This window comes from Rhinolophus hipposideros (genome assembly GCF_964194185.1).
Source record: "Rhinolophus hipposideros genome assembly, chromosome: 6".
NCBI lineage: Eukaryota > Metazoa > Chordata > Mammalia > Chiroptera > Rhinolophidae > Rhinolophus > Rhinolophus hipposideros.
In genome coordinates this window covers 21,989,397-22,013,322 of record NC_138052.1, presented here as the reverse complement: position 1 = coordinate 22,013,322, position 23,926 = coordinate 21,989,397, and the positions used below count along the sequence as shown (strand labels likewise).

Below are 23,926 nucleotides of genomic sequence, written 5' to 3'. Positions count from 1 at the left end.
TGATATGGTTATTTCTCATAATATGTGTATATATATTAATATTATATATATTATGTATATAATAATAAATATATATATATATATATATATATATATATATATATATATATATATTTAGATCATTGTTGAATATTACATGTAAGGGAACTTGTGGGAGGATCTTGGAAAATTTCAGAGTTCAACAAAAGTGAAATTTAGAAATTCCTAAAACGTAACAGTACTTTTGGTATCATGGGGTTTTTTAAGAAAATGACTATATGATTAGGGTCATTATCATGCATTCCTAAAACTTAGTGAGCCTGTGTCTTTATCTTCTATAAGCTCTTCAAATTGTGATTCCAGTACTGCTTTATTAGAACAACTATGGCATTTTATTTTAAATTTTCTGTACTTAAACTGACTTGGTTCCAAATATTCATCATGTCTGAATCCAGTTCAGATAAGAATGACTTTCTTGGAATTGATTTTTTTTTTGTTTTATTATTCTTTATTTAAGACAAAAACAATGTGATATTTTAAAACTAGATATGAAACTTTTTTCACATGTAAACTTGATTCTCATCTCTATAACAAGAAAGTTAGTTGATTCTGTTATTAACTTATTAATTTACAAGACTATCTCTTTTGTTAAAGGGATTAAGGAAAATCAAAAGCATCGACTTATAAATTCTTTGGGATATAAATCCCACCCATCTAAATGTTTTGTTATGTAATTTTTATCTAGATGTAATTTAATGTATGTGGCCAGAGCTGATAAAGATGATTATATCTTAGACAAACCTAGACTAATAATGAAATATATTACACTTTGAGAACTTTCCACTGCTGCTGAATCTGAAGAAACAATATAAGTAATTAGGTAGGATTACACACCATTGTTTTCTTCTTTTCTACAATTACGAAATTTAATATGTTCAAATAAAAACGTCAATTTTGTTAGACACAGTGTTGTTTTAGTCTACTTTATTGTGTTACATAGGTGGAAGAAAAATAAAGGTGTTTTTAACCCTTGTTATACAACTGTTTTTTTTTTTTGCTTTTTGTTTTGTTTTTTAATTATTTTCAGGTGTACAAAACAATGTAATAGATGTTTATACCGTCACAATATGATAATCTCCCTCCCAATCTACTATCCCTCTGACATTGTATAGAGCTGTTACAATTCCACTGACTCTATTTCCTATTCTGTACTCCACATCCCCTGACATTCAATATTATTCAGCTTCAGCACTTGTCTTATTAGGGACATTCAATATTAGTTGACATTCAATATTATTCAGCTTCAGCACATGTCTTATTAGGAAGGCCACTTCATTGATGGTGTAGATGCCTGACTACTGCGCTGTAAGACAACTGTTTTGAAATATAATGGCAGCAACAGAAAACTGGGTCATTTTGTGGTTCATGTTTCTATAATTATACATGAAGAAGCAAAAACATAACTCCTAACATTACTCCAAATCACAAATTAATCACCAAGCACAAACTAGTAAACCATGGATGAATTGTTTTAATCAGAGGGTGATTGGGCGTACTACATTCTTATATAACACCTTGAGGAGCAATATTTTCATTTAGTTTGATTAAATTTGAGCTCGATCCACCTACTTAATTAAATAATTATTTCCAAATGATGTGCACCATGATTTTTTTTTTCATGATTGTTAAATCTTGGTCCATCTACACAGAAATACAATTAGCACAAACTCAAATATACCTATCATTCAGTTACCTTGCCATTGAGGTATACCTCAGTTGTTTATTGAATGTTCTGACTGGAAAAACTCTTTATCATTCAGATACCAAAGATATTTTACTTGCATTGTACTGTCGAAGTATGTATATATCATATCTAAAGACAAGCTATGTCTCAAAAATTAAATATCTTCAGCAGTGAGGATTTGTTATACAGTCCGTATGTTGTAGATATTATTTTTCTATACTGAAGGAATATTACTTAAGACATTCTATGTGTTGATGACATTTTTGTAAGAAGATACTGGCAGGACTCCAATCAACTTTATAAAAGCAAAAAATTGAAAACTGAATAAATAAAAAAGCATTATTTTTTTACCACTTATTATTTTAGCCCATCATTATTCGCTAATAGATACCGATGATAAAAATGAAGGTAAGCTATCTCAGAGCAAATTTATGATTAAGTAAAAAAAAATAGGGGAAAAAATTAAGCACAAGTAGAACCTAAAGGAATTTACCATTCATTCATCTCTATTATAAACATCAATATTTAGTCAATGTAAACTTCAGCATGCACACAAGTGTCTCACAACACTGTAGACCAACTCCAAATGGGTGAAAATATCTTATGATTAAGCCCATGAAGCTTTTGTTTACTGAGAACTGAACCTCATGAAGAGATTCAAAATATAACGAATTCTACTGAGTTATTTTAAATAAAGGTTGAAAGAGTTATTTAACCAATTAATTAATTTTGTATATACTATAAAGATAAAAACTGAAATAGCAAACAAAAGTCTTTTAGAAAGTAGCCATAATCAAGAAATCAGTAAGTGTATAAAGGAAGGGTATTTAAGGTAGCTTTCCCTATGTGAAGTCGGATTTTTGCTAAACATTGTTAAATAACTCTTTGTAATCTATACACATGTATTTCAGTTAAGGATTGAATTGTTTCATGTTTTTTTTTCTAATTTTGTACAGTACAGTGATATAGATTATGTAATTTCTGTGATGCTTGAAGAAAAATACCAATCATAATTTACATTAAGAAGCAAAAACTTAATTTTAAATAATATCAAATGTATTTCTGTTATTTGTGTGTGTTGATTTTGCAGGTCTGGCTGTGGATCATTTTAGTGAACGAATATATTGGGCTGACCTTGAGCTCTCCCTTATTGGCAGTGTTTTGTATGATGGCTCCGATTCAGTAATTTCTGTCAGCAGCAAACAAGGTGTGTGAAGAACTTTCGTTATTGCTTTTAATTATTATTGGGAGTGTATTAAATAATGGTATGTAAATTAAGTATGAAAGCTTTACATTCTGGATTTCCTCAAATTCTTTCTCCTTTCAACTTGTAGCTCTTGCTGTTGATTACAATTTTCATTCCTACTAGAATAACAAAAAGTCCAGGCTAGAAAATCTTCTTGACTCTAGAACAAACATGGTCCATCACTGCCCAGATTCAGAAGCTATTCATTCTTTTGCTTTCTTGGATATTCCATTCTGAGCAGAACACTTCAAGTAGTCAAGATTAGCACCTGTAAAGACCAACTTTTTATTTCAAATGCAGTGATAACAAGTAAAGGGGTTATTGTATATAGTGAAACATTATAATAGCAAGTATTATTACTATAGGAAATTCATAAGGATGCTTTCATCCAAGTGAAAAGCAGTGTGTAAAAATGACAACTTACCTCTACCACCAGTGACCATAGAATCTACTCATATTCTTTTGTGACACCCTTTTATATCTCTACCTCTGTGCCTACCTCCTATAGGTGCCTACCTCCTACTCTCTCACTTTCTGGTCACCTTCCATACCTTGCCTTTTCCTTGCCGGGCAGTTTCAGTTCATTCAGCTGAATATAATGTGTTTTCTTCTGTTTTTCTTTCCTTTTCCGATGACACCCCCTTCTCTTATTTACCACAACATGTTCACAATATGTATTCGAAGTTTTTATATTTACATATTATATGTAAAGAATATAGTTTTGCTACTTGGTTTGTTTGTTTGTTTTTAACAAAAGCGGAGACATTGGAAGTAAAATCATTAAATTGAACCTTCATTGTGCCTTTGCCTAAAGTGTGTGTTTTTTGTATGGTGACCTGGATGGGGAAGAATTCCACATTTCTGTAACTGATTGCAATAAAGTTAACCTGTTTCAGCTTAAGTATATATTTTACTATTTCAAGAAACATTGAAGAAAAATCTATAAGTTTAAAAGACATTTTATGTTTTACAACATGTATATAATTAAAATATGTTATTTTTCTTACTTTAAATTTCAGTACCAACAGTTAGATTAATTACTATTTTTGTAAAATCTCATAAAATAATAGTTATTTCCTAAAATGTGAAAAATAATGGTCTCTGTTATTTTTAGCCAAACTAGTCATATTTGCCAGTTTTTTGTTTGTTTGTTTTGTTTTTTTCTCCATTTTTAAAACATACAATAGTAATTTCAAATATTTGTTTGGATTTTACTCTTTAAAATCAACTCATGATTACTTGATAAACTTGTCATTCAGGAAATCTAATTAGATCATTAATTTGATCCAGAACACAATTTGAGAATTTTGTGAACTGCTTGTTTTTGTGCAAAAGATAAGGTTGGTCTGTAGGCTTTTCTTTTGTCAGCAAACTGTACAGCAGAGTAGATTACTCTGCATATAACAGATGCTTTCTCGTGGAGAAGGTGATTAAAGTGATGGTGAATTTTTATTTTTTTTTATGTTCTGAATGACATGTTTAACATCTCATGTATTCTTACTGCAAAGGAATTAATTCTAATAACTTTACAGGTAATCTTAAAAATGTTCTAATTCTGAAGGATTTTTTAAGAACTTTTTAATTAAGATTTTCTATATGATCTTGGCTAAACTTAGTTTTCTTAAGTCTGAGTATTTACATTGCAACTTGTTATATAACTCCACCTTTTAAAAATTGTAGGCTTGTTACATCCACATAGGATTGATGTCTTTGAAGATTATATATATGGAGCAGGACCTAAATCTGGTGTATTTCGGGTTCAAAAATTTGGCCATGGTTCGGTAGAGTACCTAGCTTTAAATGTTGATAAAACAAAAGGTGTTCTGATATCTCATCGCTATAAACAACTAGACTGTAAGTATAATATTTTGCATAGTTATCTATATTAGTGAATTTTCTTCCTTATGATTCTCAAAAGAAAGTATTTTTAACTATCTTAACTATTTCAATGTCTTAACCCCAGTAACTTAAGTAACTTTAATTTTTATGTCACCAGACTTTTTAAATTACCAAAGTCAACATATAAATAAAGCAAAACTTCCATTTCTGTTGGAAAAAAATATGAAAATTTCAGAATTTGGCTGTGTTTCTTGGATTAGAATTGATTTGTTATTTAAAGACACAAATCTGGTATTCTCTTTTTCTGAAATTCTTAATAAAATCTTGGTAGTCTATAAACAAGTAAGGGAATTTATCATTAGCCATTTTGACTTTTGTTACTGATAACCAAGTAACAAATTCATCCTTAAAAGTATCTGAGAAGAACTGTCTTTGAGGGTTGTATTTTCTCTGTGTATGGTTTTTACTGTTACTTGACTTCCTAGAAGGGAATTAGTAATAAGTCATGTAATTATCTTGAAAGATATATTGCAAACACAACTGTCAAAAATATTGAGGAACAAAGTAAAAAATGTGGCTGAAATTCTCATGATATGTCCTTATGTATAAGTTTATCCTTTAAGAAACTGTTTAAAATTTATTCATAATTATTATTCGTGGCAAACAGAAAGGGATTTAATCTCATTTGGTGCAATGATATGGAAAGATGACAATGGGTATTTATCCAAATCAATGTGAGAAACAGATGAAAACAATGGATAGCCCCCTAAAAGCTTCCTGTAACTCTATCCAAAGTTTGGCCACTCTTTACCAATCATCTGACATATATGGTTCCAAGGTTAATATGAGGACACTCCCTCTCATCCTCTAGTTCAATTTAATTCATATTAATAGTCAAATATTGCCACCCTGTTAAGAAATAAATAAATAAAACTCTGCCCTGAAAGTAACAGTTGTTTGAGTAGTGGTTCTAACAGAATGAAAGCCATTTTTATAGTCATCATTTTACTACCTAGTCTCCATTTCTGTTTTATACTAATGACAGATTCTCTAAGGAGAGCCACAGAGAATCTGTGACTGCAACAGATGCTGATTGGATAGAAATTTAGACAAAATAAATGTAGCACACATTTACTGATGCACACAATCTTACCTGATGGCAGGGAAGCCATGATAAACATGTTTTTTAAGAAAAAAAAATGAAAAAAAAGTCATGTATTTTGTTTAGACGTATTTTCAACAGAAAAATACATTTGGATTTTAAGCCTTCATGAATACCGGCGAGGCTGTTTCTGTCTGTTAAAATAGTTCTAAACAGTCATCTAAAACAAGGATTAGATCCCCGAAGCCTTCAGGTGGCTTTACTTTTACACAGAGCCCCAAACTACACTTTGGTGTCTCAGACCAACTCCTTTGTCAGAAAACAATTAGTCACTGTACACACACACACACACACACACACACACACACACACACACATATATAGTGTATATATAATACAGTGACTATATACATATGTATATACACTGTATATATACAGTATATATAACATATATATACAGTATATACATACAGTATATATAATATGTATATATTATGTGGAGTACAGCATAGGAAATAGAGTCAATGGAATTGTAACAACTATAGACGATGTCAGAGGGGTAGTAGATTGGAGAGGGTAGTTAAACACTTTGTGAGGGGTGTAAATGTCTAACTATTATATTGTTTTGTACACCCAAAACTAATTTAAAAAAATTAGGCACAAGGAAGAATGATAGTGTGTGTTTGACTAATTTATTCTCCCTATTAGTAGTATAAATTAGGGTAAATTTCCTAGTAACGATGGCTGTTGGGTAGTAATTTCTCTGCACCTAAAAAGGAGAATGGTATTATTGAAGTGAGATACTCCAAGTGATTTCAGCGTTGCTAATTCATCATTTCACTTTATTGAATTTTATGTTTTTGAAAGCTATTGTATTTACAGTAATGCGTTTCTTTGTTTTCTTTTGTTTTGGTTTAACCAGTACCCAATCCATGCTTGGATTTAGCATGTGAATTCCTCTGTTTGCTGAATCCTTCTGGGGCCACCTGTGTGTGCCCAGAAGGAAAATATTTGATTAATGGCACCTGCAATGATGACAGCCTGTTAGGTAGGTAAACTTCATTATTCTGTAAATAATGGATTCATCTGTATGATAAATTTTCACAACTTGACACTGAGCGGAATTAGCTACTCAGTCATCAATTTAGTTGCCTTAATATTGTTGCTTCTTACATGCCTGCATAAACTATTCTCTCTGATGATGACTGTTAATTCATTCCACATTTATTCACAAAGCTGCATTGAGCACTTACTGTGTATTTAAGAGTAGATTAAGAACTTTAGTCACATACCAAATTAAAAAAAAAAAACAACACACACTTACATAGCTTTTATATCACTGAATATAATGTTATTTCTGAAGATACCATTCTTTTAGTTTAAACCCAACCCCAAAATCAATTTACTCATTCAACAAGTTTATATTGAACAACTCCTATGTGCCAATACTAATTTAGAAACTGAGGGTTAATTTACAAGATGTCTTGTTTCCTCTGTGTAAAATTGGATTAACAATAAATACTAGCACTACTACTAATAATAAATATTTTAAGGGCTTATGAACAAAGCATAACACTAATTTAGAAAGCAAGGACTAATTTAGCAACAAAACCAACAAGATTTCTTCACTCATGGAGCTTATTTTAGAAGCTAGATGTTGGAACATTTAAAAAATTGAAACCACAAAAAATAAAAACCGAAATAGTATGATGGGAAAGAGAAATAAGAGATGCCTCTTGTATATCCAAGTAAACTGACAATAAGCTCCCTCGTATTTAAAATAGCTATAACAGAGAATAAAATAGCTATTAAGAAAAAAGAAAATCAACGTTAAATTTTATGCCGTAGACAAAAACGCATGCTCCCAAATCCCTTGAGGATCAAGGCAAATATTGTCCAATGAGATGCACACTTAGGATCTTTACATAGCAGGGTTTCTCACCCGTTGTATTTTGCTCTGTTAGAATGAACGCCTCACATGAACACTATTTTTGCCCTCAGTTAGCATCTTCACCCACATATCATCTCTTATGTTCTCTGTTGGGGGTTACATGCCATCTGAAGACTTTTGCTTTTTCCAAGACACTAAGTGTCTAAAACTATAGTAAATCTTTTAAGATAGCTAGATTCCTTAAGCGCTGGATATGCAGAGCAGAAGAGTTTTCAAAGATGAAATGATAAATGACATAAATATCAATAAGATATTTACGTGAATAGTTATACAAGCCACAGAAGAGACACAGTTAAAACTATTATGAAGATTCAGATGGTAATCCAATTAGAGAATTGATTATAATTTTCTGTAGAAGATAACTTTAGAACAAGATGTGCAAAAACAGATTGGATTTAGATTAAGTAGGAATGAGGGAGCAGAACATTCCAACAGAAGAAATTTTTTGAAAAGTCATTAAACCATGGCATGCAAAGAAAATAATGAGTCATTCATTTCAGTTAGTATGCAGGATGTATGAAGTGCTGTTGTGGGTAGCAAAGTTGGGAAGGTCTTAACACAAAGTTAAATGTGAATCATGATTGGTATTTTGAATGAGTACTTTAGGGCCAGTTATTGAAAAGGATTCTGTCACTGGCACTATGATGTATACATTTTATTTACTGATTATCTTCTCAACCAGAGTAGCTGCAATCTCAATTGTGATGGTAGAGTAAGATAATGAAATGAACATTTTTAAACTTTATAAGGTACATTTTTCATTCACCGCTCTGACATGGTCACATAGCTAAACTACGTATGGCCACTTAACCTCTCAGAAACAGATTCTAAAAAATGTTAGCAAATCTTTTCTTGTAGAAGGTGTGCCACACTTTCATCAGTTCCACACATACCCATAACCAGTTCTCTCACAGGTACCTCCTGTGTGTCATGTCTACTTATCCCGCTGTTTGGATGGGAGAGACCTCTGGGAGAGAGATTAGGATTCTGCACATAAGTATGCTACTGATGCTACCAGTGTGACTCTTACATTGGCTCAGATGTTATTATTATTATTATTATTATTATTATTATTATTATCAAGTTGCAAGTAATTCTTATTATTTTTCCTTTATAACTAGACATCACTGTCTTTTCTCATAACCCTCTTTTTTTTCCTCTTGATCACTGAAAATTATTTATCCAAGAATCCAAATTTAGCAAATACACAGGAAGAACTGGGCCTGGGGTAAGGCTTGGGGGAGCTCTCGATTAGGCCGAGATTTATCACGAAGTAAACTTGTTTGTCCCTGACCTCCCTCAGTTTACTGTAAAATTTGATTAACAATGAACACTACTAGTAGTAATAACAATAAATATTTTGAAGGCTTATGAGCAAAACATATTGTAAGTTACATATATCTATCTATCTATCTATCTATCTATCTATCTATCTATCTACACACACAAAATACACCATGGGTGCCAAAAAATGTATAGAAGTGGACACTTTGGTCAACGTTGCTCAAGCAGTAGTTTGCCGTAGTCAGAAGTGTCTGGACACTGATGGTAACCACTTTGAGCACCTCTTGTAATTGCAGAAATCAAACGTGACTTGTATTCATCTTTTGTTATCAGTATATATTGAGCAAAATCCCAGTGATACTATGCTGTTATTACCCCTATTTTTACAGATAACATTGAAGTATGGAGAGGCTCAATTGTATGTCTACCCTTACTTAATAATGATAGTACCCAAAGGTAAACCTAGGCATTCCACATTATACATACAATATCTCCCACAATACCCATCTCCAGAGTCATTGGGAATATGAGAAATAGCATACATTAAGTGCCCAGTACAATGCCTTGCAAAAAGCAGGCAAAAAGCACTCAAAAATAAATCTGTCATGAAGTAGGAAAAAAGTTAAACAAAGCTGTATAGTTTTCTGTTTGAAATGAGGAAGCATGTTTGTCTAAATACAGACTTGTCCAAGATGTAAAATTATTGTAGAGACTTCAATTTTACCATTTCAACGCTGCTTGAAAGGTATGATTATAGAAACCTTCTCAAAGTTAATTCTGTAATTTAAAAGAAAATGTTATATTTCAAATAATCAGTGTTAAAAAATATTCACGTTGGCCTCTGTGCATATGAGCATCGGTAATAACAGCATGGACCACCTCAGTTAGGAATATAAATAGATGTTAGAATTATTGATTGGTGTAGGTAATTTTTTCCTGACATTAACATTTGATATAGCCAAGTTTTTCAGCTCTTTATAATTACATGCCTTTCTCTAGCTGCTATTGTTAAATATTCAGGTGAGCACACTGAAGATTTTTAATCTTTATGTAAGAAATTTGAAATTCTAATGTTACTTATTCTTCGGGAAATATTCACCTGCTCTTTACTATAGTTGATTATAATTGCTGGAACTTGGTTTCTGGGGGTGATTTAGTTATTGACAAAAGCAGTCTTCTTTTTCATTATAAATCTATTACAGTTAGGTTTGAAAACTATGTGACTCCACGTCCATTTCATCAGGCACTGTTATATTTTTAAACTCCCTGTGCCTAATGAGGCACATTATAGAAATGCACATGTGTTAACATGTAGAGATTTTGAACATATACGCAGTTTACATCGAATGTCTACAGGTGAAAATACCCCCCCCCATAATAATCCTGTGATCATAGTGACTTAAATATTTATCTTCACTGTTCACATTCACAAACCCAATTAGGATATTTCATGCTGAATGTGTTATAAATGTTTTGGTGAATTATAAATTAACTAAGCATATGTCCACTCTAGATCTTTCTTGAGAATCTGACCTTTATTTTTAACTCTTTGCTGGCGATCCGCACTTACATTTACATAGGTGCAAATTTAGTATGTCCAAAGCTACATCATGCCTTCCGTTCCTATTGCCCTTCTGTCAAAAAATGAAGAATTATCCTTTTTTTCTTGCCCTTTATATATAACACAATGTAATTTTTACCTTCCAGTTACCTTTAGAATATATCCACATATATCCATTCCACATTACTCTATTTTAGGCCATCATCTTATCTAGTCTGGGTAATTTAAACAGAGTCCTAGTAGTCTCCCTGTTTTCAATTTAAATCCAGCCAAGTATAGTTACTGTTAGAATGGTTTTAGGCTCTTTATTTTTTATTTTTATTTTTTTTTTAATTTTAACATTTATTTATTTATTTATTTATTTATTTATTTATTTATTTATTTACTTTAATACTTAGACGTTCAGCATTTATATCCCTCACACTGTGAACCCCCCTCCCCCCATCCATTATCCCTCCGACCTCACACCGAGTTAGGCTCTTTAGAGACTCTACATTGTTTTGGGGGTAAAGTCCAAAATCCAATGATCTCCTATAACTCTCTGATTATCTCTTCAAACTCACTTATCTCTTCCAGTTCCTTCTTTCTAACTCTCTAACCCAGGTTCAGTCACAGTGACTTTCAATCAATTTCTTCCATGTTCACCTCTGGCATTCACAGATATTATTCCATGTAAGCTACAGTCATAATGTACCTTATGGACACTCAGTAAATAATGCTGATATTATATGGTAACTTACCAAAGAAGTGCCTTAATTTCCTGTTGAAATTTAACAGGAATTTAACCTGTAGACCTAAATCTCAGCTCTTCATTATTCTATTATTCCAGATATGGTAGATATGGAATGGAAGTCAGATTCTCATTCAGGTGTACGTGTATGTGCTATATACCTCTTACTTAATATTTAAAGTTTTATAATTTTAACTTTTTAATTCAAACTTATTTAATATTCATAAAAAATCTGAGTTAAATTGTACATTTCTCATTAAGGCCATTTGAAAGTAAATGAAGCTCAGATAGGTTAACTCATATGCTTAGTAAGTGGCAGAACTAGGACCTAAACACAGTTATTACCAACTGCCATTTTTCTTTTTACTATATGTACATATATAGTGCTTCATGAAAAAGCCCTTCATATTACAAATACAAACTTTAGTAATGCCAACCTGAAGTCTACCTACATTGCAAAATACTGGAAACTTTCCCTTGCAATGAGACAAGTCTGAGATAGGTAGTCTCTATTTATGACAATCGGTATTGATATTGAATCACTGTGTCGTATGAAGTCACTGAGGCTCTTTAAGATGCTCTTGTGATTATTGCAGTGATATAGTAAAACTTCTGCTCTGTATAGGGTACCGTATCTTGAGTAAGGAATATAGGCTGTTTTTACTTTACCTATTTCACTATGAAACATGACTTCAGTAGAAAGCATTGTTTAGAATAAAATACCTCTTACAATATTCTCAACGTTTTTCCCACCACTGGACATCATGCCTTGCTCTAAATAAAGCAGTATTCGTAATGGAGCAAGACCTCTAATGGAGCAAGGCCATGTGAACACACATAGGAAAATGATGCAAACCAGTTTATCATAAATCAGACATCATACTTTTAAAAATAATTTTGCTATTCCAAGGAATGACCATCTTTTCTTATTCTCATCCAAAATGTATAGAATAGACAGATTGTGCCTAATCATTTTATATATGGATATTTTACATATGGAAATGTTTCTGACACTTCTATCATTATCTTGTACCAAATCTAAGTAACTTATTTTCAGATGTTTATATATGGATAAAAATATGCACATCAAAGAGTATATTGTTATGTAAAAGTTTTCCCATACTATAAATTATACACACACACACACACACACACACAGACACACACATATACATATGCATATATAACAATATAACACAATATAATACATATACGTATATATATATACATATATATACATAAAACATATGTAAATATACCATGTTTCCCTGAAAATAAGCCCCAGTTAAGATCATCAGCCAGACGGACGCATTTAATATGGCATGGCGGTGTTCCTGAAGAAGATTGCATGACTGTATTTGAATAAATATACATTGCTGTACATGAAAAAATAAGAAACCCCAGAAAATATTACCTAATGAGTCTTTTGGAGCAAAAATCAATATAAGACCTGGTCTTATATTCGGGGAAATATGGTGTAAGACCCATTCTTATTTTCAGGGAAATACAGTAATACATATATGTGTATATATCTTATATATTTCAGTTTGGTTTAATATCAAATGCTCCTAAAAAATAAGTCATGATCGCTCATATAATAAAAAAATACATATTAATTAGAAAATATTTTATTTTTAGAAAGTTTCAGTTGGTTTAATTGTTTACTGTTTTAACAAATATAACAAATCAATAATAATGTTGTAAGCCTGAAGAAAAATAAAAGTTAATTCAACATCTGTATTCACCATTCAGTTGAAATTTATTTATCTATTTTCAAATAATTGTGTTCTTATTTTCTATTGAGTATTTATTTTTGGAATTTTATGAAAAAAGTAAACCCTAATATTTATTTTTTATTTAAATTATTATAATTATATGTATTTAAATTATTTTAATTCTACCATACACTAAATGGCATGCTAATTTATACATTTCTTTTTATAACTAGATGATTCATGCAAATTGACTTGTGAAAATGGAGGAAGGTGCATTTTAAATGAGAAGCGTGATTTGCGGTGTCACTGTTGGCCTAGTTATTCTGGAGAAAGATGTGAAGTCAACCATTGTAGCCACTACTGTCAAAATGGAGGAACTTGCATGCCATCAGCTTTGGGTAAATATTTGAGTGTCGTATGTTCAAATAATTTGCAATTTTCTTTATATGTGAAAAAATATAAAGAATATAATGTTGCAAATGCAATTCCCAGTATCTTAATAAAGAATACATTAACACAAATTAAATTTAGTAATTAATTTAACATGATAAATGGTATTTGTTCTAAATTTACTATATCAATGTTCAAGTCACAAAATTTAGCAATAGTAACGATCATGATCATGTGTTGAATGTGCACCGTGTGACAGAGCTCAGTGCTTTTAGATACTCTGATTCTGCCTTAGAATGATTGAGTGAAGCCAGTTTTACAAGCCTTAAATGTTTGACTCAAAAAGTTATTTGTTTATTTGTTTTTTTATTTGAACAGTTTGCCTAATGCTGAAAATAATTTGTTATTGAAAATTAGGTTAATTTTAAGTGGAAATATTTGATATTAGTACATCTGATAGCATTGTAATTCCCATCTAAAACCATAACTACTCCATTGTCATGTACATATTATATAATATGCTTTGAAAATAATGAAGTTACTGTGTTTCCCCAAAAATAAGACCTAGCCAGACCATCAGCTCTAATGCATCTTTTGGAGCAAAAATTAATAAAAGACCCGGTTTTATCTTAATATAAGGTCTTATCTTAATTAATATACATATAACACGCATATATGTATATATAATACAATATAATATAACACTATATATAAGACAATATAAGACTATATATGTGTGTGTGTGTGTGTATATATACATATATATATACACACACACACACACATATATCTATATCTAGATATAGATTATAATATAAGACCGGGTCTTGTATTATTTTTTGCTCCAAAAGACGCATTAAAGGTGATGGTTCTGCTAGGTCTTATTTTCCGGGAAACACGGTACTACATGTTCGGATATCCTTGAGATTCTTATTAATTTATGCAACAGATATGTTTGCAAAAAAATGTTTTCTACAGCATGTAACTGAATCTTGAAACATACGTCCAACTGACTTCTATTAAATTTAAATATATTCCTATGGGAAAAAATTTACCCCAATGCATAATAAAAATATAATTTGCTGATTCCACTATTTGGTGCAAAGGACATTGTGCACCTATTAGAGTGCAATCTATCCACATTTAATTCTACTACATAAATGCAAATTTAGTTAGTGAAATGAAAAATCAATCCATATCATCTTTACATCTCAACATGATTAATTTCTGTCTTACTGGGAGTTCTCACTGCTTCTACTGCTTATGCTATTCTTTGAAGTATTTAGCATAATGCTAACTGAAAGAGTCACATTAAGAAGCATTTTCAGTGAAGCTCAGAGGAACCAAGCTGTTTCTGATTTGCATTCTAATAGTAAAAGCATTACTATTTCTTTAAGTCTGATAGTTTTATGTCTATAAATATTTTGATATGTGATTAATGGATAATTAAGGTATTCTAACTACTTAATTGAATTCTGCAAAAAAAAAAATATGTAGCCAGTTGATTGAAATAAAAAAGGCATTAGGAATCTTACTACATATTTTCATTCTGCCTCAGGACCATACAGTAGAGTACGTTCTATTGCTGTGGGAGAAATGGGACTTTCATTGAATGTGCAAATGAGAATCCAATGAATGGGCTCTAAAAGGATATGACCTGTAATATTATTTTAGTAACACAGATACCTTTTATTTTAGGAAAGCTTTTCTTATGCAAATGAGTTTTTAGGGACTATATTCTTTAATCGTTAACTTAATTTTCTCATTATAATAATAAAAATCATTGAGTTATAACCAGATGACTTTCTTATATTTATCTTTGGAAATTATTAAGCTGACTAAGCAGATTGTCACCGCAAACAATGGCTACATATTCAAATTGCAATGGATCAAATCCCTATGAAACACTGACTTTGCTTTCCTATTAATGGATCCTGCACTACATATAGATACAGCACAATTTGTAAAGTTTTATTCAAATCATTTGTCCAGACCTTGCTGGATTCTTAAAATCTATAATATATCAACTTTATCTATGCATCAAGATTATTAGATATTGACTTACATAGAGAATATGTTCAGAAAAATTATATTTCAAATTAGTAATATAAATAAGTCCTCATGAATTCAACCTGAGTTATATTCATGAAGTTAATTCGTGAAGTTATTCATGCTTTATTGTCTTAAAGCATTTAATAATTAGTAATAATATAATATCCAATTAAGTTATTTACAAAGCATTTTTCACTTTCAAAAATATGGTTTTATAAAACATTGTCTGGTATTACACACTGTAGAACCTAATTATCTCCAGATAAATGGTAATTTGTTAAACAAATCCTATTGAGAAATTCATGGATTTATTCATTGTTGTTTTACTTACAGTTAAGCCTTTTGACAAATTTGTATGCAGACACTATATAACTGAGGTTTGGGGTGGACTTAATTAAAATTTATAAGTTTTTGACAGTTGTATAGAACTATAATAATTGAACAAAGGAAATGTCACCAGTTAATTAAAAACACACATCTGAGAGGCACAATTAAAATTTTGCATGTAGAAATGAGTTTTTTGTCATTCCTTAAATTTTTAATAAAGAAAACTAAAAATAAAATATGTATATAAGAGCTATTCATAGAGGAAAGTAGTACAGAATGAAATTAAATAGTTTGACGTTGATTATATCAACAAGGGTCCATGTAGTTCATTTCTATGACCTACTCATAGAAGAAAAGATGTAAGATAAAGAGTGGGCAAAATATTGGGGATTAGAGTAAAGCATTGCGTTATTCAGTCATTCTATTATAGAAATAGAGATTAATTTGTGATTTTTCTTTCATTATGGATATAATTTAGGATATTTATATAGTTAACTATATTTATAATGAATTTTCACTTTTATGAATATTTATTCTGTTTTTTACATCTTCAAAAATCAACTCGGTGCACCCTTTTTTAATTAAATTTATCGGGATGCCATTGGTTAGTAAAATTATATAGGTTTTGAATGTACAGTACTGTAATATATCATATATATATATATATATATATATATATATATATTTAATTGTGGGTTTAACACTCAAAGTCAATTCTCCTTCCGTCACCATATATCTGACCCCCTTTATCCTCTTTACCACCTACCCTTACACCTTACCCTCAGGTAAACTGTTGTCTGTGTCTATGAGTTTTTGTTTGCTTCTCTTGTTCGTTTCTTGCTTTCAGTTTTATATGCCACATGTGAGTGAAATTGTATGGTTCTCAACTTTCTCATCTGACTTATTCCCCTTAGTGTAATAATATCAAGATCCATCCATGGTGTCACAAATGCAGTATTTCATTTTTTTCGTATGGCATATGAAAAAATAGTAATCCATTGTGTATATATACCACTTCGTTTTTATCCAATCACCAAGGACACTATGGTTTCCATGTCTTGGCCACTGTAAATAATGCTGCAATGAACATTGGAGTGCTCCCAGAAAGACATACAAATGGCCACCAGATACATGATAAAATGCTCAACTTCACTAACTGTGAGGGAAATGCAAATAAAAACCACAATGAGATATCACTTCACCCAGTCAGAATGGCTATCATCAACAAGACGAATAGTAACAAGTGTTGGAGGGGCTGTGAAGAAAAAGGAACCCTTATACACTGTTGGTGGGAATGCAGACTGGTGCAGCCGCTATGGAAGGCAGTGTGGAGGTTCCTCTAAAAATTAAGAATAAAATTATCATATGACCCAGCAATCCCTCTCCTGGGCATCTACGGAAAAAAATCTGTAGCAGTTTTGTTTCCAGAAAGGGAGCAGGAAGAAAAGGTCCCTATTGATGGGGAAAAAAAAAAAAAAAAAAAAAAAAGAAAGCATCTTCAAAGTCTTCTCACTGCAATGGGAAGGGCCCTTAGAGCCCTTAGATCCCACGTGAGGAGATGGGGAAAATTTTCCTTCTCATTCATTCAAGATATTCCTGTCCAGGCCAATGTCCCAAATACAATGGTAGTATATATGACTGCCATCAAATATGACTGCCCCAAAAATGTTTGCTCTGTCAAGTTAAGCTAGGAACTTTCGACAACTTTGAAACATCATGGAATTGTTGATAAAACCTATATACCGATGTCCCTCAAGTCACATATGTACCTGGGATGAAAACTAACACTCACCTAATTAACATCTTGATAAAGGTGAATATATATTCAAAGTGCCCATTTTTGCTTTTCTTTAATTTTGTATTTAAATGAGGGCTGTTTTTAATTTAAATTAAGCTTGATGTCCTAGTTCTCTAAACATAGATATTGATTATGTACAGGGTGTGCTATAAAGTGGGTATTTGGTTCTACTTGCTTTTTTAAGAATCCAAGAGAATATTCAGTTGAATGTGAAACTGAAAACATAAAGTAGAAAATAAACAGATAGCATAATGAGAAAATGGCACAATACTATTCTCACACACATGTGCACAAAGACATATACAAAAGAAAAGAGGGAGAAGGAGTTTGAGGAGGAGGAAATAAAGGAGTTCAGTGAGACATAGATAAAACCAGCATTCTTAAATCATTACTGGAAGAAAATGTTCATGGTACAAATCTTACTGCAAGCAATTTTGAAATACTCAGCAAGAATTTTATAAAGTTTCAATGCTCTATAACTAAATAACAGCATTTTTAGAAATACTCCAAGGATTACATAATAATAAAAAGCAAAATATTTAGATGTAAAAATGTTCAATGTGGTGTTATTTATAATATATATTGGAGGGAAAAATTTGAATCCAAATAGTTAATATATAAAATATAGCATATATAAAAGGTGAATGTTATATGATACAATAACAACTGTAGATCATATAATGACATAGAAAAGTGCTCACATTGTATTTTAAAGTTAAAAAGGATAAGAAATAATGTGGGTTATATAATATGATCACAAATGGAAAATATGCATGAATAAAGTGTCTATATAAAAAATAGATTCTTCTTTATACTTCTGTATTTTACAAATGTTCTCCAATTAACGTGCAATACTGCTATAATCAGAAATTAATAATCACTATTACTAGAAATTAAAATAAGAATAATTATTATCATGATCATGATCATATATACATATATATGTATATATATGTATATATGTATATATATACATATATATACATATATATATATACATATATATATATATGTATATATATTACTAAGTGCCAGGCATTGTTTTTGGTCTTTGAATCTTCACAACAAACATATGAGAGAATGAAAGTAAGATTCTCTGTAATTCTGGAGCTGGCTTCATGAGTAACAGTTACTGGTTCATTTGGACCATTTGGTGATTGTGGTACTAAACTATTTAGTCTTATGGCTCTCTACGCTAATGTCAAAAGGCTTGAGTTGGCCTACTTGTATACACAGAAAAGAAAAAAAAAATGCTAGAGTCTCATTTCCACATTGCTAGCTGAAAATGAACTTTGCAGAAGTATAAATAGATTGTGACCTATAATTTGAAACATGTCAAAATATATTAAGTAGTACCTGGGAGGCAGTTAATAAAGCCCACAATTCTTTCTTTTCTTTGTCAGGCTTTGCTGAATAGTTCTGTAATCCTGATGATACTTATGACAACCCAATAGCTATAGTCAGTTTGCTAAAATTATGTATAAATGGGCACTTATTTTCTGTCAAGGACAACATTATATTAAGTTAAAAAGTGAAATGTCAAACCTCTTTATCAAATGGCCTCAGGGTTTTTTGAAAATTAATTTGGGGAACGTATTCAATAATGTTGTAAAGATTTTGTTGGGTATCCGATGGACATGTGTCCTATTTGGGAGACCACCTCAGGGATACTGTGGATGCCTGATCATGGCATTGTACACCAGAAACTAAACAATAATGAATGCCAACTATAATTTTATATATATAATGTGATGGCTCAGTGTGAGGTCGGAGGGATAGTGGATGGGGGGATGGGAGAAGGGGGGTCCACAGTGTGAGGGATATAAATGATGAAAGTCTAAGTATTACCTTGTCTTGTACACCTGAAACTAATAAATAATAATAAAAAAAAAAGGCTAGCATTTTTTATTTAAGTATTCAAAACTTTTCTTACTTGAATTTAAGTCAAAATTGAAGACAGATTTTACAAAGGAGAGTAGTGTTGGGGGTAAAATGTCAGGATATAGGCTTTCTGATTGCAATCTAACAACTAACTACATGATGCTGTGGTGATTTGTCTCTTAGCTTACTATTTTTATTTGTATAAAGGAACAAGAATCTGGCTTTTGTCCAAATAGTAACGATGTTGTGAGTAAAGAGTATATAACTCTTGCATAGCATTTTCATAGCAGAACATTAAATGTAAACATTTGTATCCTCACCCCCCCTTCCTTCTAGCAACTCTCAGTTTTTCCTCTATGTCTCTGAGACTTTCTGATTAGTTCATTCATTTATTCTTTTCTTTAGATTCCACATATAAGTGAGATCACATGGTATTTGTCTTTCTCTGTCTGATTTATTTCACTTAACATGCACCTGAAGCTAATTAAAAAAATGTTAAAAAAACAAAACAAAACACATTTGTAAAAATGTCATGTAGTTTAAATGCCAATTAAAGGGTATTACTTGGACTTAGTGTGTTTATCAGACTATTTGAACTGAACAATAACTATATGCACAGAAGACTGGTTAGATATAAAACATTATATCAAGGACAAAAATTTATAAGCACCAGATTGACTCGGCCAGTACCAAGTGAAACGGGTAAGCAGCATGGTTCACATAGACAAATGAGCATGAATTCAAATAAATCGCTTAAAAAGAGAACCAACTAATGATGTTCACTAGCAGGTATCTACATCTCAGAAATAATAAGCATAGTCACTGCCTCATTGGTAGTTCACATGTAATTACTTTTGCCAGCACTCCTTTATAGCAATCAACCACACATTTTCAAAATTAAATTTATATAGAAAAGAGTAATAATTAATTTGTCGAGTATTGAGCAGAGACATTATTTTACCAACTTAAAGTCATAATATTTATTAGCTCATACTGGTGAGTAGCATTTATATAACCAGTTTTTTTAAAAAAAACTTTATTAAATAAATCTAACTTTTAAAGACAGATACCAGTATTTTATGAAGTTATTAAAATGCTAACAAATATACTTTTATAATACTCAAAATATATGCTTTTGAGAAAGCATATTGGTTGATCAATATTAATTGATATATTACTTGACTAAAAGCTACCCAGAAAATTTTATTCTAAAATTACTACCAAGAAGGTAGTGACTACTGGGGAAAATATACATTAAATCATTATAATACTTCGGAAATTTTACCAACATAATTATTATCTTTATTATAGTGACTACTACATTTTGTGTGCTTAATAAATGAGAAGAATTCTGGTAAATTCCTTAGACATATTATCTTATGTAAGTCTTATCGCTCTATGATGTTTACATTGTGTTGCATGCTAGACGTCAGCTAGAGTGGTTAAGAAAACTAAAATCTGAGAACCTAGATTATTCCAAAGTCAGTGCTCTAAGACGTGATGTATTATCAATGAAAATGAGCCCATACAGAGAAATCCCTGACGGTAGCTATATAACTAAAAATAACATATAGTGAAATAGGTCCATTTAACTAGAGGTAAATTATAACCAAATCATATAAATTTAATGCTCATTTAACAGGGACTAATGACATATCATTATGATACCCATGTAGTTACTTAACTATGAAATGCAATAGATTCTATTGTTACTTTATATTTCAAAATACGTTATTTTGAACTGATATATGTGGATTGGTTATGATCCTGTTATGCCCAAAATAATAAATGTGGTAAAAAATGTGCATCAGGATTCCAATGGAGTTTATTAAATAAGGCATGTAATAATAACCCAATTTGATAATATGTTTACTAACAATAGTAATAGTAATAACAATACTGGTACTACTACTAAGTCTACCCACAGTGAATGCTTGGTAAGTATTTGGTAGGCATGTGCCATGCGTTTTACCAGCACATGGTAGGCATTACTGCTGCCATTTTATAGAATAAGAAGTGTAATGAAATCCAATGAGGAAATCTAAGTTTTCCAAAGACACACAATTAATAAACATCTAACAAGATTCCATTCCCAGGTCTGACTGATACAAAAAATATATATATATATATATTTAACTTTGCACTGAAGGTATTTAGTTCCTATTAAATAAACTTTGATATATTTTAGAATCAACCTTCAGTGACGTCAATAAATATGCAATTATAACATTTATTATTTATTGTAGATGGTTAGTGATTTTAGTTATGTCTTCACCATGTTCAGCATTAGTTATTATTGGTTAGCCAGTTAAATTTCAAGTTCATTTTTAATGTACTCTGTTGTATGAAAATTTTCTGGGACCCTTTTATAGAAGATATGTGCAGTCAGTTTCTTATCAATGAACAAAAGCAGTACAACTGAATTAAGTTTCACTTATTGTATGCATTCCTCTAGCAAAGCACTTTGCTAAACTGTGGTTTGGAATTTGAATATGGAATAGACCTAGCCCTGGGAAGACCTACAGTCCACTGAAATCAGTCCATTGGGATTGTGTTTACGAGAAAAATTTTCTATCTTGGGAATTTGTGGGAGGACTTGATGAACCTACTGAGCAGCCAGAGATATCTACTCTGGGATGGATAACGAGGAAAATGATGGTCTGAAGTTTAGGAAGGAGAATGACCCCAGAGTCAGAAATTGGGATAGAGGCCCTAAGATAGACATACAATTATTGAAGCCATGAAATTGGGTAACATCACCAGAAAGAAGTTTGGAAGAACATTTTTGGAAGAGAGAAAGACAAAACATAAAAGCCCTTGGTAAAAATCAAAGTCAGAAAGATCATAGGGAAATCAACAATACTAGTGTCTTAGAAGCTAAGTGGATAGTATTTTTAAGTGTAGATGTTAAACATGTACAATTACAGAGAAAATTTGAGGAGAATGATGATTGAGAAGAAATTAGTGGATTTTAGGATTAAGAGATTAGAGGTAAGCTTTGCAATAGTGCATAAATACACAGTAAAGAGAACACTAAATGTTAACTTCTTCATTCCTAAACCTTTGTTACCACCAGGGAATCAGAATTGATTTACGTGAGCAACACATACATATTGAAGGATCTGATCTCTCCATTGAGAAAAGAGAAGTCACCGATTAATACACATTGTTTTGTGTATTTAAAAAATAAAAACTGTAAAGCTGGTTAAGGATTGGAATGTGACTTTATGACCAAGGACTTTATTTTGTCATATATTGGTAGAATTGGAAGCACTGAGTATCGATTTCCTTTGGAAAAGTTTCAGGATTTACCAAAATTTGAAGCTATATAAGTATATGTACTTGGCAAATATTAGGTTTGCTTTTTTGTTTATGTTTATGTTGTGTTGTTTTTGTTTTTTTTTGTTTTGTTTCTTTGTGTGTGTGTGTGTGTGTGTGTGTGTGTGTTCTTTTAAGGGGTAGGATTAAGCATGTTTAGGAGGTAAAGAAGAGAGAAGAACTCATACTTCAAAAGTTTGAAATGTTGGAGTCTAAGAGCAAGCAAAGTTGATGGAAAATTCTTGACTATCCTATCACTGACATACAAACAAATTTACATTTAATTTGATCTTAAATAATTAATGGATATAAAATGTGTAATTTAAGACAATTGTCAGAATAATTTTCCTAGAGTGTTACAGTGTCTTTGTAGATACAATCTCAGAGTCATACCTGGATTTGGTATATCTCACTCAATAGGAATAATAAGAAAAAGAACAAAAATGTCACTGAGTTCTTTCTATGTGCTTGGCACAATTAGAAATACTTTGCATGTATTATCTCAAGTATTCTATGTAATTCTACAGAATAAATCTTGAGGTATGGTACTGTTATTGCCCTCGTTTTAAGCATGAGGAAGTAAGCAGAGAGGTATTATGTGCCCACAACCAGTAACTGGCACAGTCAGTTTAAAATCCAGGCAGTCAGACAACCTACACTCTTCAGGTCTCAGCTAAGAATGCTATATAGAAACTAGACTGATTAGAGCCAACAGACTCTTCCCCTCCCGCTCCTTCCTCAGGTCAAAGCTCTTCGTGATTGCGCTCCCCTTGTCGGCTGTCAAAACTCCAGCTCCCTGGATATCTCACTGCTATATCTTAGTCATTGTAAAAGCGCTGTTTCCTTTTCAAGTGTCAAAATCAAATTCACCTACCTAAAAAACCTTTGTAAATGAATCCAATGCAACATGTTAGGGTGCACCCAGAGAGAGTGAGGAAAATATTAGATGGAGCCCATTATAAAATTCTGCAACAGATGTTTCATTCCCCATCAACAAACAAAAGATCTG

The 23,926-nt window shown here is 31.3% G+C and overlaps 1 protein-coding gene across 6 annotated transcripts in view; it reads left to right on the top strand.

Moving 5' to 3' along the window:
* Positions 1-23,926, top strand: part of LRP1B (LDL receptor related protein 1B) — a 1,877,633-nt gene that overhangs the window by 1,779,056 nt on the left and 74,651 nt on the right. For all 6 annotated transcript variants that reach the window (XM_081051911.1, XM_081051912.1, XM_081051910.1 and 3 more), the window contains 4 exons: positions 2,814-2,930; positions 4,650-4,823; positions 6,833-6,958; positions 13,385-13,549. In XM_081051911.1, coding sequence (XP_080908037.1) covers positions 2,814-2,930; positions 4,650-4,823; positions 6,833-6,958; positions 13,385-13,549 — 582 coding nt within the window. The remainder of the gene's footprint in view (positions 1-2,813; positions 2,931-4,649; positions 4,824-6,832; positions 6,959-13,384; positions 13,550-23,926) is intronic.